At 42.8% G+C, this 22,401-nt stretch overlaps 2 protein-coding genes across 2 annotated transcripts; both read right to left on the bottom strand.

The window, feature by feature from the left end:
• Nucleotides 1–299: 299 nt before the first annotated feature.
• LOC135888191 (olfactory receptor 6N1-like) lies at nucleotides 300–1,238 on the bottom strand. Its single transcript, XM_065416005.1, has one exon. It carries the CDS (start codon nucleotides 1,236–1,238, stop codon nucleotides 300–302), a length of 939 nt encoding a protein of 312 aa, XP_065272077.1.
• A 12,705-nt stretch (nucleotides 1,239–13,943) lies between these two features.
• LOC135888193 (olfactory receptor 11L1-like) lies at nucleotides 13,944–14,882 on the bottom strand. Its single transcript, XM_065416007.1, has one exon. It carries the CDS (start codon nucleotides 14,880–14,882, stop codon nucleotides 13,944–13,946), a length of 939 nt encoding a protein of 312 aa, XP_065272079.1.
• Between the last annotated feature and the right edge of the window lie 7,519 nt (nucleotides 14,883–22,401).

Raw genomic sequence — 22,401 nt, 5'->3', positions numbered from 1 at the left:
TTCATTTGAGCAACATATATTAACTGCAAAAAGAACAGGAGTACATTCCCAGTCTCTATTTTTATTTCTCTTACTTTATTGGCCTATCAGAGTTGGTAAGACAACTCCCACCTATTCATGCTCTCGTTATGTGTATATATATCACATCAATATATATTCCATTCTATGCATCTGAAGAAGTGGGCTGTAGCCCACGAAAGCTTATGCTCAAATATATTTGTTAGCCTCTAAGGTGCCACAAGTACTCCTGTTCTTTTTGCGGATACAGACTAACACGGCTGCTACTCTGAAACCATATATTAACTGATGATTTTTCTCAGGGCTTCCTTCACCTCTTTATTTCGCAGGCTGTATATGAGGGGGTTGAGCATGGGCGTCAGGACTGTGTAGAAGACAGAGAACACTTTGTTCAGGGCTTTCAGTGTATTGGTATTTGGTAGCAGATACACAGTCATTATGGTCCCATAGAAAACTGTAACCACAATGAGGTGAGAGGAGCAGGTGGAAAAGGCCTTTTGCCTCCCGGTGGTGGAAGGGATTCTCAGGATAGTAGCAATGATACAAACATAGGATGTCACAGTTAATAGAAATGGGCAAGGCGAATCTAGGGAGACGAGTATGAAACTAACCAGTGTGATCATGCTGGTGTCACTGCAGGAGAGTTTTAGCATTGGAGAAAAATCACAAAAGAAATGGTCAATTTCATTGGGGCCACAGAATGTTAATTGTGACATAAAGCACATCATTATTACACAACTTAGAAATCCGCTTATCCAAGACCCCGCTGTTAGCTGGAGGCACAACCTGCCGTTCATCAGGGCTGCATAACGCAGGGGTCTGCATATCGCTAAATACCGATCATAAGACATTGCTGCTAGGAGATAGCATTCTGTAGTTGCCAAATAACCAAAGAAAGAAAACTGTATCATGCAGCCCCCCACAGAAATGGTTCTGTCTCCTGTCAGGAGACTGGCCAGCATCCTGGGAAGGATGGTGGAGGTGTAGCAGGTCTCCAAGCAGGACAAGTTCCCCAGGAAGTAGTACATGGGGGTGTGAAGGTGCTGATCAGCCACAACTACCACAATGATGAGGATGTTCCCAGACATGGTCACAATGTAGATCACTAGGAAAACCAGGAAGAGAAGGATCTGCAGTTCAGGGAGATTCCCGAATCCCAGCAGGATGAATTCTGTGATGTCCGTTCCATTGTCCTCTTCTGCTTTCTCTATGAGGTGCATCTAGATACAAATAAAAATACTCAAACTCAGAGGTGGAACTTTCAAAAGGACAAACATCCCATCAACTTAAGCAAGTGCAGAAGAACAGGTATCCAGAGGCATTTAGGCACCCAAAGTTGCAGATAGGTGCCGAGTGGGATTTTCAAAAGTACTTAGGCAACCTAGGTGGCTTAAGGTCAGATTTTTAAAGCTATTTAGGTTCTGCAGCACACAGCATCACAATGCCCAAGCCTAAATCGCATTTTCCCAGATTTAGGCACTGAGGAGTCTACATTCTATTGACAGCCAATGGGATTTAGACTCCTCCATGCCTAAATCCCTTTTGAAAATGGAATTTAGGCTCCTCAATCAGTTAGGCATTGTTGCAACACTGAGCTCAGCAACCCCTAAATAGCTTTAAAAATCTCGGCCTTAGTGCTTTGCTGAGTCAGGACCTTAATTCAAGCTATGCAGAGCCACAAAGGATCTGCTGTTCCTCAAAGGATGCTAGCCACTGGGAAGTTTTAGCCCACACCAAAACTGGTCAGCGGAGCTAAGAGAGAGTAAAGGAATGGCTTTAAAAATAATGATCTCACAGCCTTTCCTCACATGAATAAATCTACGAGGTCTAATTATGATCTCACAAACTGTTTTTTGCAATATTAACTTCTGCCGGAGATCAGAACCAGGAGCTGTAAATTCCTAGTCCATGTATATCCTATATGCTATATATTTTATTTTTAAATAACTGACTTGCTGCACTGAATATATATATTATATTATTTTATTTTAATGGGAATTGGGGGGTCTACATTCATAAGTGGGATAGATAGAGGAGTAGGTGTGGTTGATCTACCCTGTAATCTCAAAAGAGATTGCAAAGAGATGATGCAGTCCTCAATACCTCCTGACATATGCTGAGAGCTCTCAGATGACACTCCGGTCAGTGGAAGAAAGGCTCTGCTGGAGACAACCAGCAGCTACAGGGTCAGGAACATGCACAGAACTTCCACTTTAGGGAAAAATCAATAGGGACATTTTAGAAACAACTGAGGAAAGGAGTGAGAATCCATGTGAAAGAGGTGAGTTGTCAGGGAGATAGAAAGGCATGCAAGCCCTGTCTAAAGGGCTGGGGGATGGGAGATAAAGGCTATGGGAATCACCCTGGGTACTGTTATGCTCACAGGATACAAACAGGGAAGTTAGATTAAAACATCAAATACTCTCTCTGGAAGGTTTCAATGTAACATGACTTTATTGCATAAAATCCAAAACCCTAATGCACATAACCCAAAACCAGAGAGAGAAAAGCAGGCTGCTCCCTAAGGAAGAGACACCAAACTCACCCCACATTGCTGAAAGACACTGATCTCATGCTTCTCTACAGTGCCCCCTGGTCTGCAAGCAGGACCAGGAGAACCCTTAAGAATTTAAAGTAATAGCGTATATTTTTTATAGTTTTCAATATACCACAGATGCCTTAGAAAGAGAGGGAAAGATACAGGCAAACAGAGAAACAGACAGACAGGCACAGAGAGACATATGCAGAAAGACAGAGAGACATCAGACAGATAGAGGGAGATGTGTGAAACAGCTCTATTTAACATTAGAGCTGACTGGAATTTTTTTTCTTCATAGAAATTTTTGACTTTTTGTGAAAAAAATTGACAATCAAAATTTTGTGGCTGAAAACTGAATATTTTCTACCAGAAGCTGAAAGCTTTTGATTTTTGACCCAATATTTTTCAGTTTTTGCTGAAAAGTTTTGGGGTTTTGGCCAAAAAGTTTCCCCCCCCCTTTTTTTTAAATGAAAACATGCCATTTTCCAGGGAAAGCAGACACTTTTCATGAAAAATTTTCATTTAATTTGAAAACCCAATTTTCCATACAAAACAAAAAAAACTGTTTTGACAAGAAAATTTCCCACAAGCTCTATTTATCAAAAGAAATGTAACACATCCAAAAAGGCAATATAAAAAACCCTCTGAATTCCAGTGTTACAGAAATAAAGAGACAAATTAGCAATACACTAGATCAGTAATGTATCACTGTGACCAATTTCACTCAAACAATCACTGAAACACCAAGTCAGCTGAAATGTGTCCGAGTGATCAGTTAACGTAGAGAAGATGCATCAAGCCACAGCCTGGCCATGAGCCACCTGAGCACAAGGATTTGTTTTCCTTATGGAAGCACAGAGCAGCTGATTTTGCTTGTTACACGGGAAACAATTCCCACCCAGTCCCTATATCTCATCCACAGCATAAAAAGGAGCTTGAAGAACAACAGTGGGCTGAAAAGCAAGGGCAAAATTTCATAGAGAGGAATCAAATGCAGGCAATCAAAGAAACACTGAAACACCCTGTCTGGGACAGGATAGAATGGGAAATGCTCAGAAACCAAGCGAGAGAGAGAGAGACAGACAGACCAACAGATAGAGCCTTTGTATTTCAATTGTTTTCCTAGTAGTACTCTGCATGGTCTACAGTCCTTCATCAGCCTTCACTCAGTGAAAATTCCCATATACCCAGAACAATGGAAGTGTGTTGGTTACAGACTGAGCAAAAAGTGAATAAAGACCCCCCAGGATTTTCCCCAATAATGATTACATTTACTACATCTGGTTGGAAGTCCCCCGTCCCCTTCATGTAAATTGTCAACTTTTCATCAAAAACCTGACAACTGAAAAATTTGTGCTGAAAGTTACTGAAAACCAGAAGAATTCCATCAGAAACCAAAATATGTTAGGGTTTTCTGAAGAACACTTTTTTTTAAAAATGGAGGAAAACAGACACTTTCCATGAAGAACTAAATTAATAAAAAAAAAGTTCTGGTTGAAAATTTCCACCCAGCCCTAACATTTACCTTTAGTTGTGAGTCTGAAGGAGTGATCAATGTACTGGTGTGTGAGGAGTGACCAGTGTACCAATGGTGGCTGGTTTGGGGAATCATGATGCAGTTTCCACCATCAATCACTCTCCTGTCTTCATTTTCTTTATGCACTTTCACTCTCTCTGTAAAGACCTGTCCATTTTCTTGATGGGTCCTGCGACCCTGCTTATTCCAGCATGCAAAACCTTCATTACCCTTTCTCTGTTATTGTGGGCTTTATAGAAGAAAGCAGCCTCTCCTGCATGTTGCTGAAAGAGGAATGACCCTGGAGACTGCTTGTGATGATCATATCTAAAGTAATGTGATGGGGGAATTGTTTATATTTTGCATTTCCAAACAGAGCACTTAACAAGTCTAAAGAAAACAACATTCTAACACTACTGAGAATTGCACACAGTGATTATTGCACCAAGACCACATCTTCAGGCTGAACTAGCTTACTGGACTCACCCAACTATTTGAGATCTAGGCTGGGATTTTCAGTTCTGCCTAAGAGTATTAGGCACCCAAGTCCTACTGCGTTTCAGTGAAAGTCAGGTCTGGTCTACACTACAGACCTATATCAGTATAACTACATCGCTCAGGGGTGTGAAAAATCCACACGCCTGAGCCACGTAGTTATACCAACCTAACCCTCCATGTAGACAGCACTAGGTTGGCAGGAGAGCTTCTCCTGTTGACATAGCTATTGACTCTTGGGGAGGTGGATTAACTACGCTGACAGGAGAGTTCTCTCCCATCGGCGTAGGAGCATCTTCACTTAAGCGCTACAGTGGCGCAGCTGAATCGGTGCAGCATTTTATGTGTAGACCTCCCCTCAGACAGCTAACTCCCACAGGCCTCTCTGACAATCCCAGCCTGTGTTGATAGGAGCACAGACTGTTTCAAGAAAAAGACAAAACCTAAACATTTTCTAGACTGTCAAGGCTCTTATGTTTTCTGGATTTTTGGTGAAAGGACTCTGAGAATGCTCCATAGTTGCCTTGATAGTCAATGGCAGACAAATATAATCACCAAAGCAATTTAAGGACGATAGCCAGCTTTTTGTTGACTTCCTCATTTTTGTCCATCTCTTTTCATTTATTGTTTCTTATTTAGTGCTCTTTTAGGCCCCTTTGAAAGTCCCAGTTTACGAGCCTATTTAGACTCCCGTAATTGAAAGTCTTGGCCACAGAATTACTTCCCTTAAAGAAACGTCTGTCTAACAATCCCTGATTGTGTTAATCCATCTCCGGATCTCTCTCTCTCTCCACACCAGTACTATCTCTCTCTTTCCCTCAGGGCAAGTGCATCAGAAAGAAAAAGAACAAGTTGTGAGCAGAATGTGTGATTTTGCAGAGAGATAAATGATTAGTAGATTCCAAGGCCAGAAGGGACCATTGTGGTCTTCCAGTCTGACCTCATGTATAATACAGGCCCTAGAACGCCCCCAAAATAATTCCCTGGGCAGATCTTTTAGGAAAAACACCCTTCTTGATTTAAAAATGGTCAGTGAGGGAGAATCCACCACAAACTTTGTTAAAGTGTTTCAATGGTTAGTTGCCCTCACTATTAAATATTTATGACTTATTTCTAATTTTATTTTCAAAATGAAGGCTCAAAAACTAAAAGGAAAATAAGAAAAAAAACTTTTTTATTTAATGATTTTTAATAGCTTCAGAGATTTTAGGGCCAGAAGGAACCATTATGCTAGAAAATTGGAGGGGGTTCAGAGAAGTGCCACAAGAATGATTGAAGGGTTCGAAAACATGCCTGATAATGATAGATTGATCTGTATGAGTCTATTTAGCTTAACAGAGAGAAGGTTAAGCGTTGACTGGACCACAGTCTATAAGTACATACATGGGAAACAAAAATTGAATAATAAAAGACTCTTCAATCTAGCAGACAAAGGTGTAACAATAGCCAATGACTGGAAGTTGAAGCTAGACAAATTCAGACTAGAAATAAGGTAGAAATTTTTGACAGGGAGGGTAATAAATCATTGGAACAACTTGCCAAGGGTTGTGGTGGAGTCTCCATCACTGGAAATGTTTAATTAAAATATTTCTACAAGATCTGCTCCAGTTCAATCACAGCTATTGTATTTGAAGTAGTAATTCATTCACGGAAGTCCTGTGGCCTGCACAATGCAGGAAGTCAGACTAGATCCCAATGGTCCCTTCTGGTCTTTAAATCTATAAATCATCAAATTTGATCCTATCTAGAGCGTATCTGCTAATCAGAGACTCCAATATTGTTATAAAGACTCAAAGAGATGAAGAATGCACCACATTCCATGGTACATTGTTCAGAGCAGCTACAAGAATAATTTGTGAGGTGGAAAAGTTACCTTGCGGTAAGAGACTTAAGAACCACAAACTACTTAACTTAACACAGAGGAGGTTACAAAAGCTTAACAAAGAGTTGATTTGGTCACAGTCTAGCTGTACCTACCTGGGGAGGAGATGTCTGATAGCAGAGGGCTCTTTAATCTCATAGATAAAGGCATAACAAGAGCCAGTGGCTGGAAGCTGAAGCAAGATAAATACAGACTAGAAAGAAGGCGCACATTTTTAACAGTGAAGGCAACTATCCCCTGGAACAATTTACGTAGGGCTGTGGTGGATTCTCCATCACTTGGAGTCTTTAAATCAAGACCGGAGGTCTCTTTCTAAAAGAATCACTCTAGTTCAATGAAAAGCAATGGGTCTGGTGACGGAATCGTTGGGTAAAATTTCTTTGGCCTGTGCAATGCAGGAGGTCAGACTAGATGATCACAATGGACTTTTTCTACTTTAAAAATCTACAAGCTGACTTTCCCCAGTAAAAAAAATGGGTTAAAGGGAAAGTGTGACACTTGCAGGGTCGAATATCTGGTGGGCAAGTTTGCAAGCAGGATGTTTGTGAAACCGCGGCCATCTCTCCCTCCAGCTCCCCTGCTCAGCTGAGTAGAAAAAAAACCACAGTATAAACCACTGTGATCTCCTTGGGGCACAGACCATTCCTTTTGTCTTCTCTGGAAAGAGATAATTTATTATAAATGTTTTTGGATGTTTTTCTACATTTTCAAATATATTGATTTCAAGTACAACACAGAATACAAAGCATACTGTGCTCACTTTATATTATTATTATGTTTACAAATATTTGCACTGTAAAAAAATAAAAGAAATGGTATTTTTCAATTCCCCTCATACAAGTACTGTAGTGCAATCTCTTTATTGTGAAAGTGCAACCTTATAATTCCATATTTGTTTTTGTTTTTTTACATAACTGCACTAAAAAACAAAACAATGTAAAACTTTAGCACCCATAAGTCCACTCAGTTCTACTTCTTGTTCAGCCAGTGGCTAAGACAAACAAGTTTGTTCACATTTAGGGGAGATAATGCTGCCCACTTCTTCTTTACAATGTCACCTGAAAGTGAGACCTAGCGTTCGCATGGCACTGCTGTAATATAAAGTGAGCACTCTACACTTTGTATTCTGTGTTGTAATTGAAATCAACATATTTGAAAACATAGAAAAACATCCAAAAATATTTATAATAAATGTAAACTGGTATTCTATTCTTGTTTAACAGTGCGATTAAAACTGCTATTAATCACGACTATTTTTTTAAATCTAGTTAATTTGTTTTGCATTAATTGCTTGAGTTAACTGTGATTGACAGTCCTAGTTTTAAATGGAAAAAATATATATTTGAAATTGAACCCAGACTTGCTGTGTGAGAGTCACGGGGACTTGTGCTCATCTCATCACACTTTAGGAGCTTCTGAGTGCCCAGTCCCCCAAGGACAGGTCTAGACAACAGTCTCACTCCAGCCATGCGGCCACCCAAATCCGCATTAGCGATGAACTGTGAGACCCTCTAGGCTAAGGGCATTAAACACCCAAAACCCATTATAATCCCAGCCCTATTGAAAGTTAATGGGGGAACTTGTGCTCCTGAGGCACTTTGAGAACCACCCCCATGCAGCCCTGTCGTCTACACGTGGGTCTGTCCAGACGCGCAGGATTGGTTTGGTTGTGTTGAAAGTTGAGCTGACGATAGGATTTTAACGTGCGTGAACTAACATGATGAGAGTCTCAATCTACATGATGATGGGGTGACTTCAGAATGACCCTGGGGTGGCTGGGGAGCGGAGATCAGAATCTGACCCCGGTGTCCTGTACAGCAGAGCTGCTTGGATAATGGCCAACAGAACAGTTTTCCATCTGACTTCATAGCACCAGTTTCAGAAGGGAGGAGGTTCTGCTTTGAGCTTTTAATTCAGTCCATTCGGAGCCAGCCAGATGGTGCCAATAATCCCCACGTCGGGGACAGGGTGGAGCTGCCGCACCGTGGCTTTATAAAACTTAACTCCATTACCATCGAGCAGCCTCGAGCTCCAGCTTACAACCAGCTCTGTATTAATCTGTGTGGACAGTCCATTGAGCGGGTGGCAGCTGTCAAATCCTTGGGCAGCATCATAGACTGGGCTGGAGGATGCTCAAAAGATGTGGGCACTCGTACGGCAGCAGCTGCTGCCATGTTTCGGGCCGTTCAGTGACACCTGTGCTTCCTACATCCAGCTTCCTACAAAGCTACAGATCTATAGAACCGTGGTGACACCAACTCTACCATATGACCGTGAAATGTGGGCTCTGAGGAAGGCTGAAGAGTGGTGGAGGGTTTTTTTTTATTCTTGTCATCTTCGTCCGGCCACTGGACGGGGACTGTTCCCAGCTCTGCTACTGGTCTGCTGGATGACCATGGGCAAGTCACGTCACCTCTCTATGCCTCAGTTTCCCCTCTGTAAAATGGGGATAATGATGTCAAGCTCTTGGAGAGCTGCTGATGAAAAGCACAATATAAAAGCTAGGTCTTTTGATTATTACCAAGCCACAGTAGCACATCAACTGCGAACCTAGGTGAGAACGACAGCTGTCTAAATGGCCAGTAACTCTCACCAACAAACATTACTCCTTCTGTTTAAAAAAAAACTAGGAAATAAAATGTAAAACAAAAAAAATGTTAATGCTGAGTTTAGGTACCCGTTGATAGCTCGGGCCCTTCCCGAAGGGTGAATTCAGCAAAACTCTGACTTCTGAGAACCAGGAAATACAGAGAGAAGATATATGCCCACACAACCTTAACTCTGCCCTATTTGTGCGATACCCTAAAATATCCACACCACACATTCCCACTCTGCCTTGTCACTGCAATGGACCGGCGCTCCCTGCCCTGGCCCTATGTTCAAACACTGATCCTACTCACCCAACAGAATACCACACTTGTAAAGTGTAACGGCCACTTCACACCCTTTTCCAGCCCCTGAGTTGCTGAAGACAGTGGAAAGTATTGTCACACTGTGGCAGCACAGGCTTTTCAAGACCACCTGGCTCACTCATGCCATCCCCAATGACGGGGGAAGAAGGGCTGTCAGGCTGTCTGGAGTGGCTGAAAAGCACGGGTACCAACCTCAGGGCAGACTGTTCAGAAGCAGGGAACAACCCCCACCTTGGCTGTGAGTTCTAGACTTAGATTTCACCAACCAAGTATCAAGTGGGAACTCCTCAAGCACTACAACCACCTTAATATTGAGTCACAGATGGTCCCCTTGGGCACTCCAGTCTGTCTTGCCACCCAGGTAAGCCTGCCTTTGCGATAGATGGTCCCTTACACCAAAAATCACAATAATGTTCAGGGAGCTGACCCCTGGCAGGCACATGCTAAGGGCAGGTGGCAATGGGTGCCACACAATCCTGGGCACTGCAAGAAACATCACAGGGACATACAATAAAATTAAAACATGGCAAATTCTGAACCAATAAATACCTTTTTCCACGATGTGTGATTAGACTGTAGTCATCAAAGCGGGACCGGACATTTTTATGGCTAACAAGAGTAACCAGAGTTATCATAGGCAATGATGATAATTCCTATTACTCTAAGCAACAGGTTGTTTTTCTCTAGGGACCAGACAGAGACACAAACACTCAGCACTCTCAGCTATTTTGCTGCAAAAACAAGACAACCCTGAGTAGATGCTGAGGGCATTAGGGTTCAAACCTCCCCACACACAATGTGTATCCCCATGCCAGGTAGAGACTGTGTACTGTTACCCCTTTTTGACCTGAGTGGCTAGTCACAGTTTGGAGCCGTGGGGATGTCCCAGTTAGAAGTAGAAATTGATGGAGTCTGGTATTTTCTTTGATTCAATCTCGCTTATTGACAAGGAATCTATGAGGAAACAAAAACATAAGGAGCAGCTTCTTTACTTACCGCCCCAAGTCTCGTTGGCCACCTCATTAGACCCAAACGCTCGCTTTTTCAAGGCTTGCACTGGGCTACTGCTTGGCTTTCTTTCCGCAGACAGACAGGCAGGCGAGCTCTCTCTCTCTCTCTCTCTCTCTCTCACACACACACACACACACACACACACACACACACACACGCTCAGCAAAACCCTTCTGCCCACTCAGTCAAATTCCTGGGCAGGTTCACACACCTCTTTGTCTTAGGCGGGGGAGGGGGCTTCTGATTAACTCATCCTGACAGTTATGTGAATAGAAGGGTGTGTTCACACATCAGTTAGAATAAGTTTTTTAACTCAACCATAACAAGGTTTCGTTCAGTTCATAACGACATCCCCCACCCTACAACCTCCACACAACTATTTTTAGTGTAACCCCTTTGGGGTTTAGAAAGCATGGCCCTTTAAATCTTTTTCCTAAGGGGGAGGGGGAGAGTAAGAAAAGAGGAGGGAAACTCCAGGGGCAAGGCTGGAGCTCCAAGGAGAGGGAGAGGCAGCCTGCAGGCCCTGGAAAAGTGAAGCAGCAGAGAACCTGCCCGAGGCCTGAAACGGACAGGGCCGATCGGGGACACCCCAGGACAGGAGCCAGGAGGAGCACTGTGCCAGGGAGGAATTGCCGAGAAGGACAGGCCGGAGCTGGACCCAGTATCACTGCTGCCTAGAGCTGCATGGGGCTGTGAGTACTGGGGCTTCTGACTCTGCATTGGAGGGAGGTTGCTAGCTAGTTAAGTGGGGAGGTGGTCGCTCTGGGTGGCTTTGCAGAGAGCGGCAGAAGAGGGCACCAGAGGGGTTTGTTGGGGGAAAGTTCACTGGCGCCGAAGACAACAGGAGCACCCAAGACTCACCACTGGACTGGAACTTTGCTCAGGACTCCTGAACTCTGTGTGCAGACACATTGCTCGGTGTCTGCCCTTCCAGACTGCGCTACCACTGGGCCTGTGGGGCCTTGGCTTGGATGCAACCTTGTTCTACTGCTCCGCCTATATTTCCCCTTGTTGTTTTTCTCCTCTCATCCCTCTGTAAAGAAATATTTCCCTTGTTATATCCACTGTACTTTTCCTGTGTGTGTGTGTGTTCACTCTGGGGGGTTTGGAACAGGTGCCCCTGGGGTGGAAGGGATTTCTCCTGCTGCATTCCTGCGAGCGCCATCTCTTGGCCAGAGCTGCCTGCAGAGCAGACTCCATCTTGGCCACGAGGACGCTCAAGTTACACTAGCACCCAAGCACAAGCCCTGCTAGCCAAGTCTGCCTACCCAGGCTGGGAGGCTCACCTTCAGCTGCCGAATAAACGTTCCCTCAGTGGCTCAACTACTGTCCTGCCTTCAATTAGTTCCTGTGTGTTAATTTGAATCAGAGGCCTAAGGATTAAAGTACTATTCAATGGGCAGAATTTTCAAAAGCACCAAAGTGACTTCAGAGCCTGCGTTGCCCTTTCAGAAGGACCTAAGGACAGGGGTATCTGTGTATCACTGAAAGTCAATGAGATTTATGCTTGTAAGTCAGCTTGACACTTTTGGAAATTTTACCCAACGCGCTTCAGGATGAAAGATGCTGGCACTTTTCATATATGTCATGAGTACCATTTCCTCCATGCCTACCTGCTGTTTTTTTACTTGACATTCATTTTGTTGTTGTTCTTGCTGTTGTTGTGTCAACAGAAATCATTCACATCATTTATTTTATTTTGACAGCCATTAATCTGTTTAGGGTCTGATGCTCTGGGTCTTAGGGAATGTGTACACTGCAATGTAAGCCTAAACTCAGACTCAGGCTTGAGGATTTCAATCTGACAAACGCACATTCAAAGACCATTCTACACCTATTGAGAAGATAATTTTGCCATGGCCTCTGTTCAGGATACCAGATATAAGCGCAGGCAAAAGGGGTACATGGGATTCCGTAGAATAACCATGGGAATAGTGATTCCATTTATGACATTGTCATTTGGAATAGTGTTCCGGCCTGTCCATGAAGGTAGATGCCTGACTGACGGAAAACACTGGCATCATGAGCGTTTCCAGTGCAGCCTACATTGGCGTCCATAAATTGGCCTCTGTGGTCCCCAAGGGCCTGCATACCCATGGACCAGTACCTTTTGCAGTGTATGTACTCCGGCTCCTTGAGTACATACAATTATGGCCCCACTGCAGTGGGGAAACCCCATTCTCTCCAAGCCAGCAGTTACTTCGGGGATATTGTTTATGCCCACACCTTTGGATAAACCACACACCTGACTGCCTCAGAAACCTCAGCCACCACTTTACCTTCCAGTCGACTTTCCAACCCCAAACTGGTTAGCAACCTACTTTAGAACAGGAATGGCTTCCCTCACATATGTGTCGTGGTGCTGAAGGGTCCAGGCAAGCTGCTAACAAGGCTCCAGAAATGTAGCTTTCTTCATGAGGAAGTTCTGGTCATCCCAGGTCTGCATGACGAGGGAGTCCCACCAGTCTGTGCTCGTGGCCCTGCTCCAGAAGCACCAGTCTACACAGGGAGCATCAGCGGCTCTCCCAAGAGCCATGAGCAGCATCAGCCAGTTTGTGTCTGCCAGGTCTGTATCACCCTCATCCTCCTCCAACAGGTGCCTTCTTCTGCAGGTCAGAAAATGCCCCCGAAATGTCCACCAGCGCCTCATAGAAGCTGTGCCCATTGCCTGAAACAGGAGGGAAAGCACAAGCAAAACAAGGGCTTCAAACGCTGACTCCTCCCTGTTGCTGGTTCCGGCTGCTGGGTGCATGCAGACTCAAAAGACAACTTGGCCCGATGCCTTGGCAGGCTACGATAGCTTCTGGTAAAGTGCCGCGGGATGGACAGTCAGGTTTTCCCACAGGGCACCACAAACAAAAGGCTAGAACAGCTACCTGCTGTGGAGGGTGCTAGGAAACCTGGCACAGGCTGGTTTGGCTTAGGTCTGCGTAGTGCAACGTAGATGCCTGAGCACTGGTGTGAGGACCGGGTCCAGAAATTCTAAACCTAGGCTTAATATTCAGTGTGGACACTCAAGCCTAGGTTTACACCCACCGAGCCTACGGGTTCAAGTCCCACAGACCCTAGGCTTACATTGCAGTATAGGTACACCCTTACACCCCTTCTACCCATTGCAAGATGACACGTAGTACAACAATGGGAAGACCAGTACAATCTTCCCAGATATAAAGTTATGGAGCTTTTGGGAACCCAGGAATCAAGGAGAGAGAAAATATTTGAACCAGCTAATTCCACCCACAGGAATCTGAGGCCAGTGCCAAGTAAAATGTGGCATTTTCCCAACTCAGAGAGAACAGAGAAATAGATGAAACACGTATCTGAAATCTCAAATGTCACCATGTGGAGTGTAGAGCGCAAGACAGTCGGGTTTCCAATTAAGCAAGTATCAGCTTTAGCCATGAATGGGAATGTCATCATCCCAAAAAGTAGTATGTCCTCACATTCCCCGAAGCAGTTCCCACTGGCATGAGCAAGGGCCCTACTAGATGTAAACTTTCTTGCTCATTAAGCCAGATGGATTCCTTCACAGATCAGTGACTCCATCTGAATTCATTTGAGCAACATATATTAACTGATGATCTTTCTCAGGGCCTCCTTCACCTCTTTGTTTCGCAGGCTGTAGATGAGGAGGTTGAGCATGGGAGTCAGGACTGTGTAGAAGACAGAGAACACTTTGTTCAGGGCTCTCAGTGTATTGGTTTTTGGTAGCAGATACACAATCATTAGGGTCCCATCGAAAACTGTAACCACAATGAGGTGAGAGGAGCAGGTGGAAAAGGTCTTTTGCCTCCCGGTGGTGGAAGGGATTCTCAGGATAGTAGCAATGATACAAACATAGGATGTCACAGTTAATAGAAATGGGCAAGGCGAGTCTAGGGAGGCGAGTATGAAACTAACCAGTGTGATCATGCTGGTGTCTCTGCAGGAGAGTTTTAGCATTGGAGAAAAATCACAAAAGAAATGGTCAATTTCATTGGGGCCACAGAATGTTAATTGTGACATAAAACACATCATTATTACACAACTTAGAAATCCGCTCATCCAAGACCCCGCTGTTAGCTGGAGACACAACCTGCCGTTCATCAGGGCTGCATAACGCAGGGGTTTGCATATCGCTAAATACCGATCATAAGACATCGCTGCTAGGAGATAGCATTCTGTAGCTGCCAAATAACAAAAGCAAGACAACCGTGAAAAACAGCCACTGACAGAAATGGTTCTGTCCCCAGTTAGGAGACTGGCCAGCATCCTGGGCAGGATGGTGGAGGTGTAGCAGGTCTCCAAGCAGGACAAGTTCCCCAGGAAGTAGTACATGGGGGTGTGAAGGTGCTGATCAGCCACAACTAGCACTATGATGACGATGTTCCCGGACATGGTCACAATGTAGATCACTAGGAAAACCAGGAAGAGAAGGATCTGCAGTTCAGGGAGATTCCCGAATCCCAGGAGGATAAATTCTGTGATGACCGTTCGATTGTCCTCTTCTGCTTTCCCTATGAGGTGCATCTAGGTACAAATAAAAATACTAAAACTCAGAGGTGGGACTTTCAAAAGGACAACATCCCATTAACTTAAGCAAATGCAGAAGGACAGATATCCAGCGGCATTTAGGCACCCAAAGTTGCAGATAGGCACCTAGTAGGATTTTCAAAAATACTTAGGCAACCAAGGTGCCTTAAGGTCAGATTTATAAAGCTATTTAGGTTCTGCAGCACACAGCATCACAATGCCCAAGCCTAAATCTTATTTTTCCAGATTTAGGCACCAAGGAGTCTACATTCTATTGAAAGCCAATGGGATTTAGACTCCTCCATGCCTATATCCTTTTGAAAATGGAATTTAGGCTCCTCAATCAGTTAGGCATTGTTGCAACACTGAGCTCAGCAACCCCTAAATAGCTTTAAAAATCGGAGCCTGAGGGCTTTGCTGAGTCAGGACCTTAATTCAAGCTATGCAGAGCCAGAAAGGGTCTTCTGTTCCTCAAAGGATGCTAGCCACTGGGAAGTTTTATCCCACACTAAAAATGGTCAGCGGAGCTAAGAGAGAGTAAAGGAATTGCTTTAAAAATAATGATCTCGCAGCCTTTCCTCACGTGAATCAATCCACGAGGTCTAATTCTGATCTCACAAACTGTTTTTTGCAATCTTAACTTCTGCCGGAGATCCTCCCATTTTACAGCTGCCCAGGTGAGGTCAGAACCAGGAGCTGTAAATTCTGAGTACATGTACATCCTTCATGCTATGTATTTTATTTTTAAATAATTGCCTTGCTGTACTGAATATTATATATATATATATATATATATATATATATATATATATATATATATATATATATATATTATTTTATTTTATTTTATTTTATTTTATTTTAATGGGAATTGGGGGTCTACATTCATAAGTGGGATAGACAGAGGAGTAGGTGTGGTTGACCTTGTAATCTCAAAGAACATTGCAAAGAGATGATGCAGTGCTCAATGCCTCCTGACAGCTGCTGAGAGCTCTCAGCTGACACTCTGGTCAGTGGATGAAAGGCTCTGCTGGAGACAACCAGCAGCTACAGGGTCAGGAACGTGCACAGATCTTCCGCTTTAGGGGAAAATCCAGAGGGACATTTTAGAATCAACTGAGGAAAGGAGTGAAAATCCATGTGAATGAGGTGAGTTGTCAGGGAGATAGAAAGGCATGCAAGCCCTGTCTAAAGTTCTACGGGATGGGAGATAAAGGCTATGGGAATCGCCCTGAGTACTGTTATGCTCACAGGATACAAACAGGGAAGTTAGATTAGAACATCGAATACTCTCTTTGGAAGGTTGCAATGTAACATGACTTTATTGCATAAAATCCAAAACCCTAATGCACAAAACTCAAAACCAGAGAGAGAAAAGCACGCTGCTCCCTAAGGCAGAGACACCAAACTCATCCCACATTGCTCTAGGCTGGCTCTTTCCAGACTGACTGCTGAAAGACACTGATCTCATGCTTCCCTACAGTGCCCCCTGGTCTGCAAGCAGGACCAGGAGAACCCTTAAGAATTTAAAGTGATAGCGTATATTTTTAATAGTTTTCAATGTACCACAGATGCCTTAGAAAGAGAGGGAAAGATACAGGCAAACAGAGAAACAGACAGACAGGCACAGAGAGACATATGCAGACAGACAGCGAGACATCAGACAGATAGAGGGAGATGTGTGAAACAGCTCTATTTAACATTAGAGCTGACTGGAATTTTTTTTCTTCACAGAATTTTTTGACTTTTTGTGAAAAAAATTGACAATCAAAATTTTATGGCTGAAAACTGAAAATTTTCCACCAGAAGCTGAAAGCTTTTGAGTTTTGACCCAATATTTTTCAGTTTTTGGCTGAAAAGTTTTAGGGTTTTGGCCAAAAAGTTATTTTTGTTTTTTTTAATAATGAAATCATGCCATTTTCCAGGGAAAGCAGACACTTTTCATGAAAAATTTTCATTTAATTTGAAAACCCAATTTTCCATAAAAAAAAAACAAAAAAACCCAAAAAAAACGGTTTTGACAAGAAATTCCAACAAGCTCTATTTATGTAACACATCCGAAAAGGCAATATAAGAAACTCCTCTCTATTCCAGAGTTGAGAAATAAAGAGACAAATTAGTAATACACTAGATCAGTAATGTATCACTGTAACCAATTTCACTCAAACGATCACTGAAACACCAAGTCAGCTGAAATGTGTCCAAGTTATCAGTTAACTTATAGAAGGTGTATGAAGCCATAGCCTGGCCATGAGACACCTGAGCACAAGCATTTGTTTTCCTTATGTAAGTACAGAGCAGCTGATTTTGCTTGCTACATGGGAAACAATTCTCACCCAGTCACTATATCTCATCCACAGCATAAAAAGGAGCTTGGAAAACAACAGTGGGCTGAAAAGCAAGGGCAAAATTTCATAGAGAGGAATCAAATGCAGGCAATCAAAGAAACACTGAAACACCCTGTCTGGGACAGGATAGAACAGGAAATGCTCAGAAACCAAGAGAAAGAGACAGAGAGACCAACTGATAGAGCCTTTGTATTTCAATTATTTCCTAGTAGTATGGTCTACAGTCCTTAATCAGTATCAATGGGATAGCCGTGTTAGTCTGGATCTGTAAAAGCAGCAAAGAGTCCTGTGGCACCTTATACACTAACAGACGTATAGGAGCATGAGCTTTCGTGGGTGAATACCCACTTCTTCGGATGCATGTCCTTAATCAGCCTTCACTCAGTGAAAATTCCCATATACCCAGAACAATGGAAGTGTGTTGGTTACAGACTGAGCAAAAAGTGAATAAAAACCCCCAGGATTTCCCCCAATAATGATTACATTTACTAGATCTGATTGCAAGTCCCCCATCCCCTTCATGCGAATTGTCAACTTTTCATCAGAAACCTGGAAACTGAAAAAATTGTGCTCAAAGTTGCTGAAAACCAGAAGAATTCCATCAGAAACCAAAATATGTTAGGGTTTTCTGAAGAAAACTTTTTTAAAAAAAGGAGGAAAAGAGACACTTTCCATGAAGAACTAAATTAAAAAAAAATTTCTGATGGAAAATTTCCACCCAGCCCTAACATTTACCTTTAGTTGTGAGTATGAAGGAGTGATCAATGTACTGGTATGCGAAGAGTGACCAGTGTACCAATGGTGGCTGGTTTGGGGAATCGTGATGCAATTTCCACCATCAATCACTCTCCTGTCTTCGTTTTCTTTATGCACTTTCACTCTCTCTGTAAAGACGTGTCCATTTTCTTGATGGGTCCTGCGACCCTGCTTATTCCAGTATACAAAACCTTCATTACCCTTTCTCTGGTTATTATGGGCTTTATAGAAGAAAACAGCCTCTCTTGTGTGTTGCTGGCAGAGGAATGACCCTGGAGACTGCTTGTGATGATCATATCTAAAGTAATGTGATGGAGGAATTGTTTATATTTTGCATTTCCAAACAGAGCACTTAACAAGACTAAAGAAAACAACATTCTAACACTACTGAACTAGCTTACTGGACTCACTCAACTATTTGAGATCTAGGCTGGGATTTTCAGTTCTGCCTAATTGTATTAGGCACCCAAGTCCTACTGCATTTCAGTGACAGTCAGGTCTGGTCTACACTACTAATAGCTTCAGAGATTTTTGGGCCAGAAGGAACCAATATGCTAGAAAATTGGAGGGGGTTCAGAGAAGTGCCACGAGAATGATTGAAGGGTTCGAAAACATGCCTGATAATGATAGATTGATCTATGAGTCTATTTAGCTTAACAGAGAGAAGGTTAAGCATTGACTGGACCACAGTCTATAAGTACATACATGGGAAACAGAAATTGAATAATAAAAGACTCTTCAATCTAGCAGACAAATGTGTAACAATAGTCAATGACTGGAAGTTGAAGCTAGACAAATTCAGACTAGAAATAAGGTGGTAATTTTTGACAGGGAGGGTAATAAACCTTTGGAACAACTTGCAAAGGGTTGTGGTGGAGTCTCCATCACTGGAAATGTTTAATTAAAATATTTCTACAAGATCTGCTCTAGTTCAATCATAGCTATTGTATTTGAAGTAGTAATTCATTCACGGAAGTCCTGTGGCCTGCACAATGCAGGAAGTCAGACGAGATCCCAATGGTCCTTTCTGGCCTTTAAATCTATAAATCATCGAATTTGATCCTATCTAGAGCGTATCTGCTAATCAGAGACTCCAATATTGTTATAAAGACTCAAAGAGATGAAGAATGCACCACATTCCATGGTACATTGTTCAGAGCAGCGACAAGAATGATTTGTGAGATGGAAAAGTTACCTTGCAGTAAGAGACTTAAGAACCACAAACTATTTAACTTAACACAGAGGAGGTTACAAAACTTAACAAAGAGTTGATTTGGTCACAGTCTAGCTGTACCTATCTGGGGAGGACATTTCTGATAGCAGAGGGCTCTTTAATCTCATAGATAAAGGCATAACAAGAGCCAGTGGCTGGAAGCTGAAGCAAGATAAATACAGACTAGAAAGAAGGCGCACAGTTTTAACAGTGAAGGCAACTATCCCCTGGAACAATTTATGTAGGGCTGTGGTGGATTCTCCATCACTTGGAGTCTTTAAATCAAGACCGGAGGTCTCTTTCTAAAAGAATCACTCTAGTGCAATGAAAAGCAATGGGTCTGGTGACGGAATCGTTGAGTAAAATTTCTTTGGCCTGTGCAATGCAGGAGGTCACAATAGATGATCACAATGGACAGTTTCTACTTTAAAAATCTACAAGCTGACTTTCCCCAGAAAAAATGGGTTAAAGGGAAAGTGTGACACTTGCAGGGTCGAGTATCTGGTGAGCAAGTTTGTAAGCAGGAGGTTTGTGAAACTGTGGGAAACATCTCTCCCTCCAGCTCCTCTGCTCAGCTGAGTAGAAAAAAAAACACAGTATAAACCACTGTGATCTCCTTGGGGCACAGACCATTCCTTCTGCCTTCTCTGGAAAGAGACAATTTATTATAAATGTTTTTTGATGTTTTTCTATATTTTCAAATATATTGATTTCAAGTACAACACAGAATACAAAGCATACAGTGCTCACTTTATATTATTATTATGTTTACAAATATTTGCACTGTAAAAAAATAAAAGAAGTCGTATTTTTCAATTCACCTCAAACAAGTACTGTAGTGCAATCTCTTTATTGTGAAAGTGCAACTTATAATTCCATATTTGTTTTTGTTTTTTTACATAACTACACTAAAAACAAAACAATGTAAAACTTTAGAGCCCATTATTCCACTCAGTTCTACTTCTTGTTCAGCCAGTCGCTAAGACATCCATCCCGCCATCAACCTCAGCCTAGATCAATCCACACAAGCGGTCCATTTCCTGGACACTACTGTGCTAATAAGCGATGGTCACATAAATACCACCCTATACCGGAAACCTACTGACCGCTACACTTACCTACATGCCTCCAGCTTCCATCCTGGACAGACCACACGATCCATTGTCTACAGCCAAGCTCTAAGATATAACCGCATTTGCTCCAATCCCTCAGACAGAGACAAGCACCTACAAGATCTCTATCAAGCATTCTTAAAACTACAATACCCACCTGCTGAAGTGAAAAAACAGATTGACAGAGCCAGACGAGTACCCAGAAGTCACCTCCTACAAGACAGGTCCAACAAAGAAAATAACAGAACACCACTAGCTGTCACCTTCAGCCCCCAACTAAAACCTCTCCAGCGCATCATCAAAGATCTACAACCTATCCTGAAAGATGATCCCTCACTCTCACAGATCTTGGGAGACAGACTTTCCTCGCTTACAGACAACCCCCAAACCTAAAGCAAATACTCACCAGCAACCATACATCACTGAACAAAAACACAGACCCAGGAACCTATCCTTGTAACAAAGCCCGATGCCAACTCTGTCAACATAACTATTTAAGTGACATCATCATAGGACCTAATCACATCAGCCATACCATCAGGGGCTCGTTCACCTGCACATCTACCAATATGATATATGCCATCATGTGCCAGCAATGCCCCTCTGCCATGTACATTGGCCAAACTGGACAGTCTCTACGCAAAAGAATTAATGGACACAAATCTGACATCAGGAATCATAATACTCAAAAACCAGTGGGAGAACACTTTAACCTGTCTGGTCATTCAATGACGGACCTGCGGGTGGCTATTTTACAACAGAAAAACTTCAAAAACAGACTCCAACGGGAGACTGCTGAGCTGGAATTGATATGCAAACTAGATACAATCACCTTAGGATTGAATAGGGACTGGGAATGGCTGAGCCATTACAAACATTGAATCTATCTCCCCTTGTAAGTATTCTCTCACTTCTTATCAAACTGTCTGTACTGGGCTATCTTGATTATCACTTCATAAGTTTTTTTTCGCTTACTTAATTGGCCTCTCAGAGTTGGTAAGACAACTCCCACCTGTTCATGCTCTCTGTATGTGTGTATATATATCTCCTCAATATATGTTCCACTCTATATGCATCCGAAGAAGTGGGCTGTAGCCCACGAAAGCTTATGCTCTAATAAATTTGTTAGTCTCTAAGCAGGTGCCACAAGTACTCCTGTTCTTAAGACAAACAAGTTTGCTCACATTTAGGGGAGATAATGCTGCCCACTTCTTATTTACAATGTCACCTGAAAGTGAGAACAGGCCTTCGCATTGCACTACTGTAATATAAAGTGAGCACTCTACACTTTGTATTCAGTGTTGTAATTGAAATCAACATATTTGAAAATTTAGAAAAACATCAAAAAATATTTATAATAAATTTAAACTAGTATTCTATTCTTGTTTAACAGTGCAATTAAAACCACTATTAATCACGACTATTTTTTTTAAATTTAGTTAATTTGTTTTGCATTAATTGCTTGAGTTAACTGCGACTGACAGTCCTAGTTTTAAATTTAAAAAAATATATTTGAAATTGAACCCAGACTTGCTGTGTGAGAGTCATGGGGACTTGTGCTCCTCTCATCACACTTTAGGAGCTTCTGAGTGCCCCAGTCCCCCAAGGACAGGTCTAGACAACAGTCTCACTCCAGCCATGCGGCCACCCAAGCCCGCATTAGCGATGAACGGTGAGACCCTCTAGGCTAAGGGCTTTAGACACCTAAAACCCATTATAATCCCAGCCCTATTGAAAGTTAATGAGGGAACTTGCACTCCTGAGGCACTTTGAGAACCGCCCCCATGCAGCCCTGTCGTCTACACGTGGGTCTGTCCAGACACACGGGATTGGTTTGGTTGTGTTGAAAGTTGAGCTGATGATAGGATTTTAACTTGCGTGAACTAACATGATGAGAGTCTCAATCTACATGATGATGGGGTGACTTCAGAATGACCCTGGGGTGGCTGGGGAGCGGAGATCAGAATCTGACCCCAGTGTCTTGTACAGCAGAGCTGCTCAGATAATGGCCAACAAAACAGTTTTTCATCTCACTTCATAGCACCAGTTTCAGAAGGAAGGAGGTTCTGCTTTGAGCTTTTAGTTCA

Source organism: Emys orbicularis, chromosome 13, assembly GCF_028017835.1.
Source record: "Emys orbicularis isolate rEmyOrb1 chromosome 13, rEmyOrb1.hap1, whole genome shotgun sequence".
Classification (NCBI taxonomy): Eukaryota; Metazoa; Chordata; order Testudines; family Emydidae; genus Emys; species Emys orbicularis.
The sequence above is the reverse complement of the archived record's forward strand: the minus strand, read 5'-3'. Positions and strand labels throughout refer to the sequence as shown.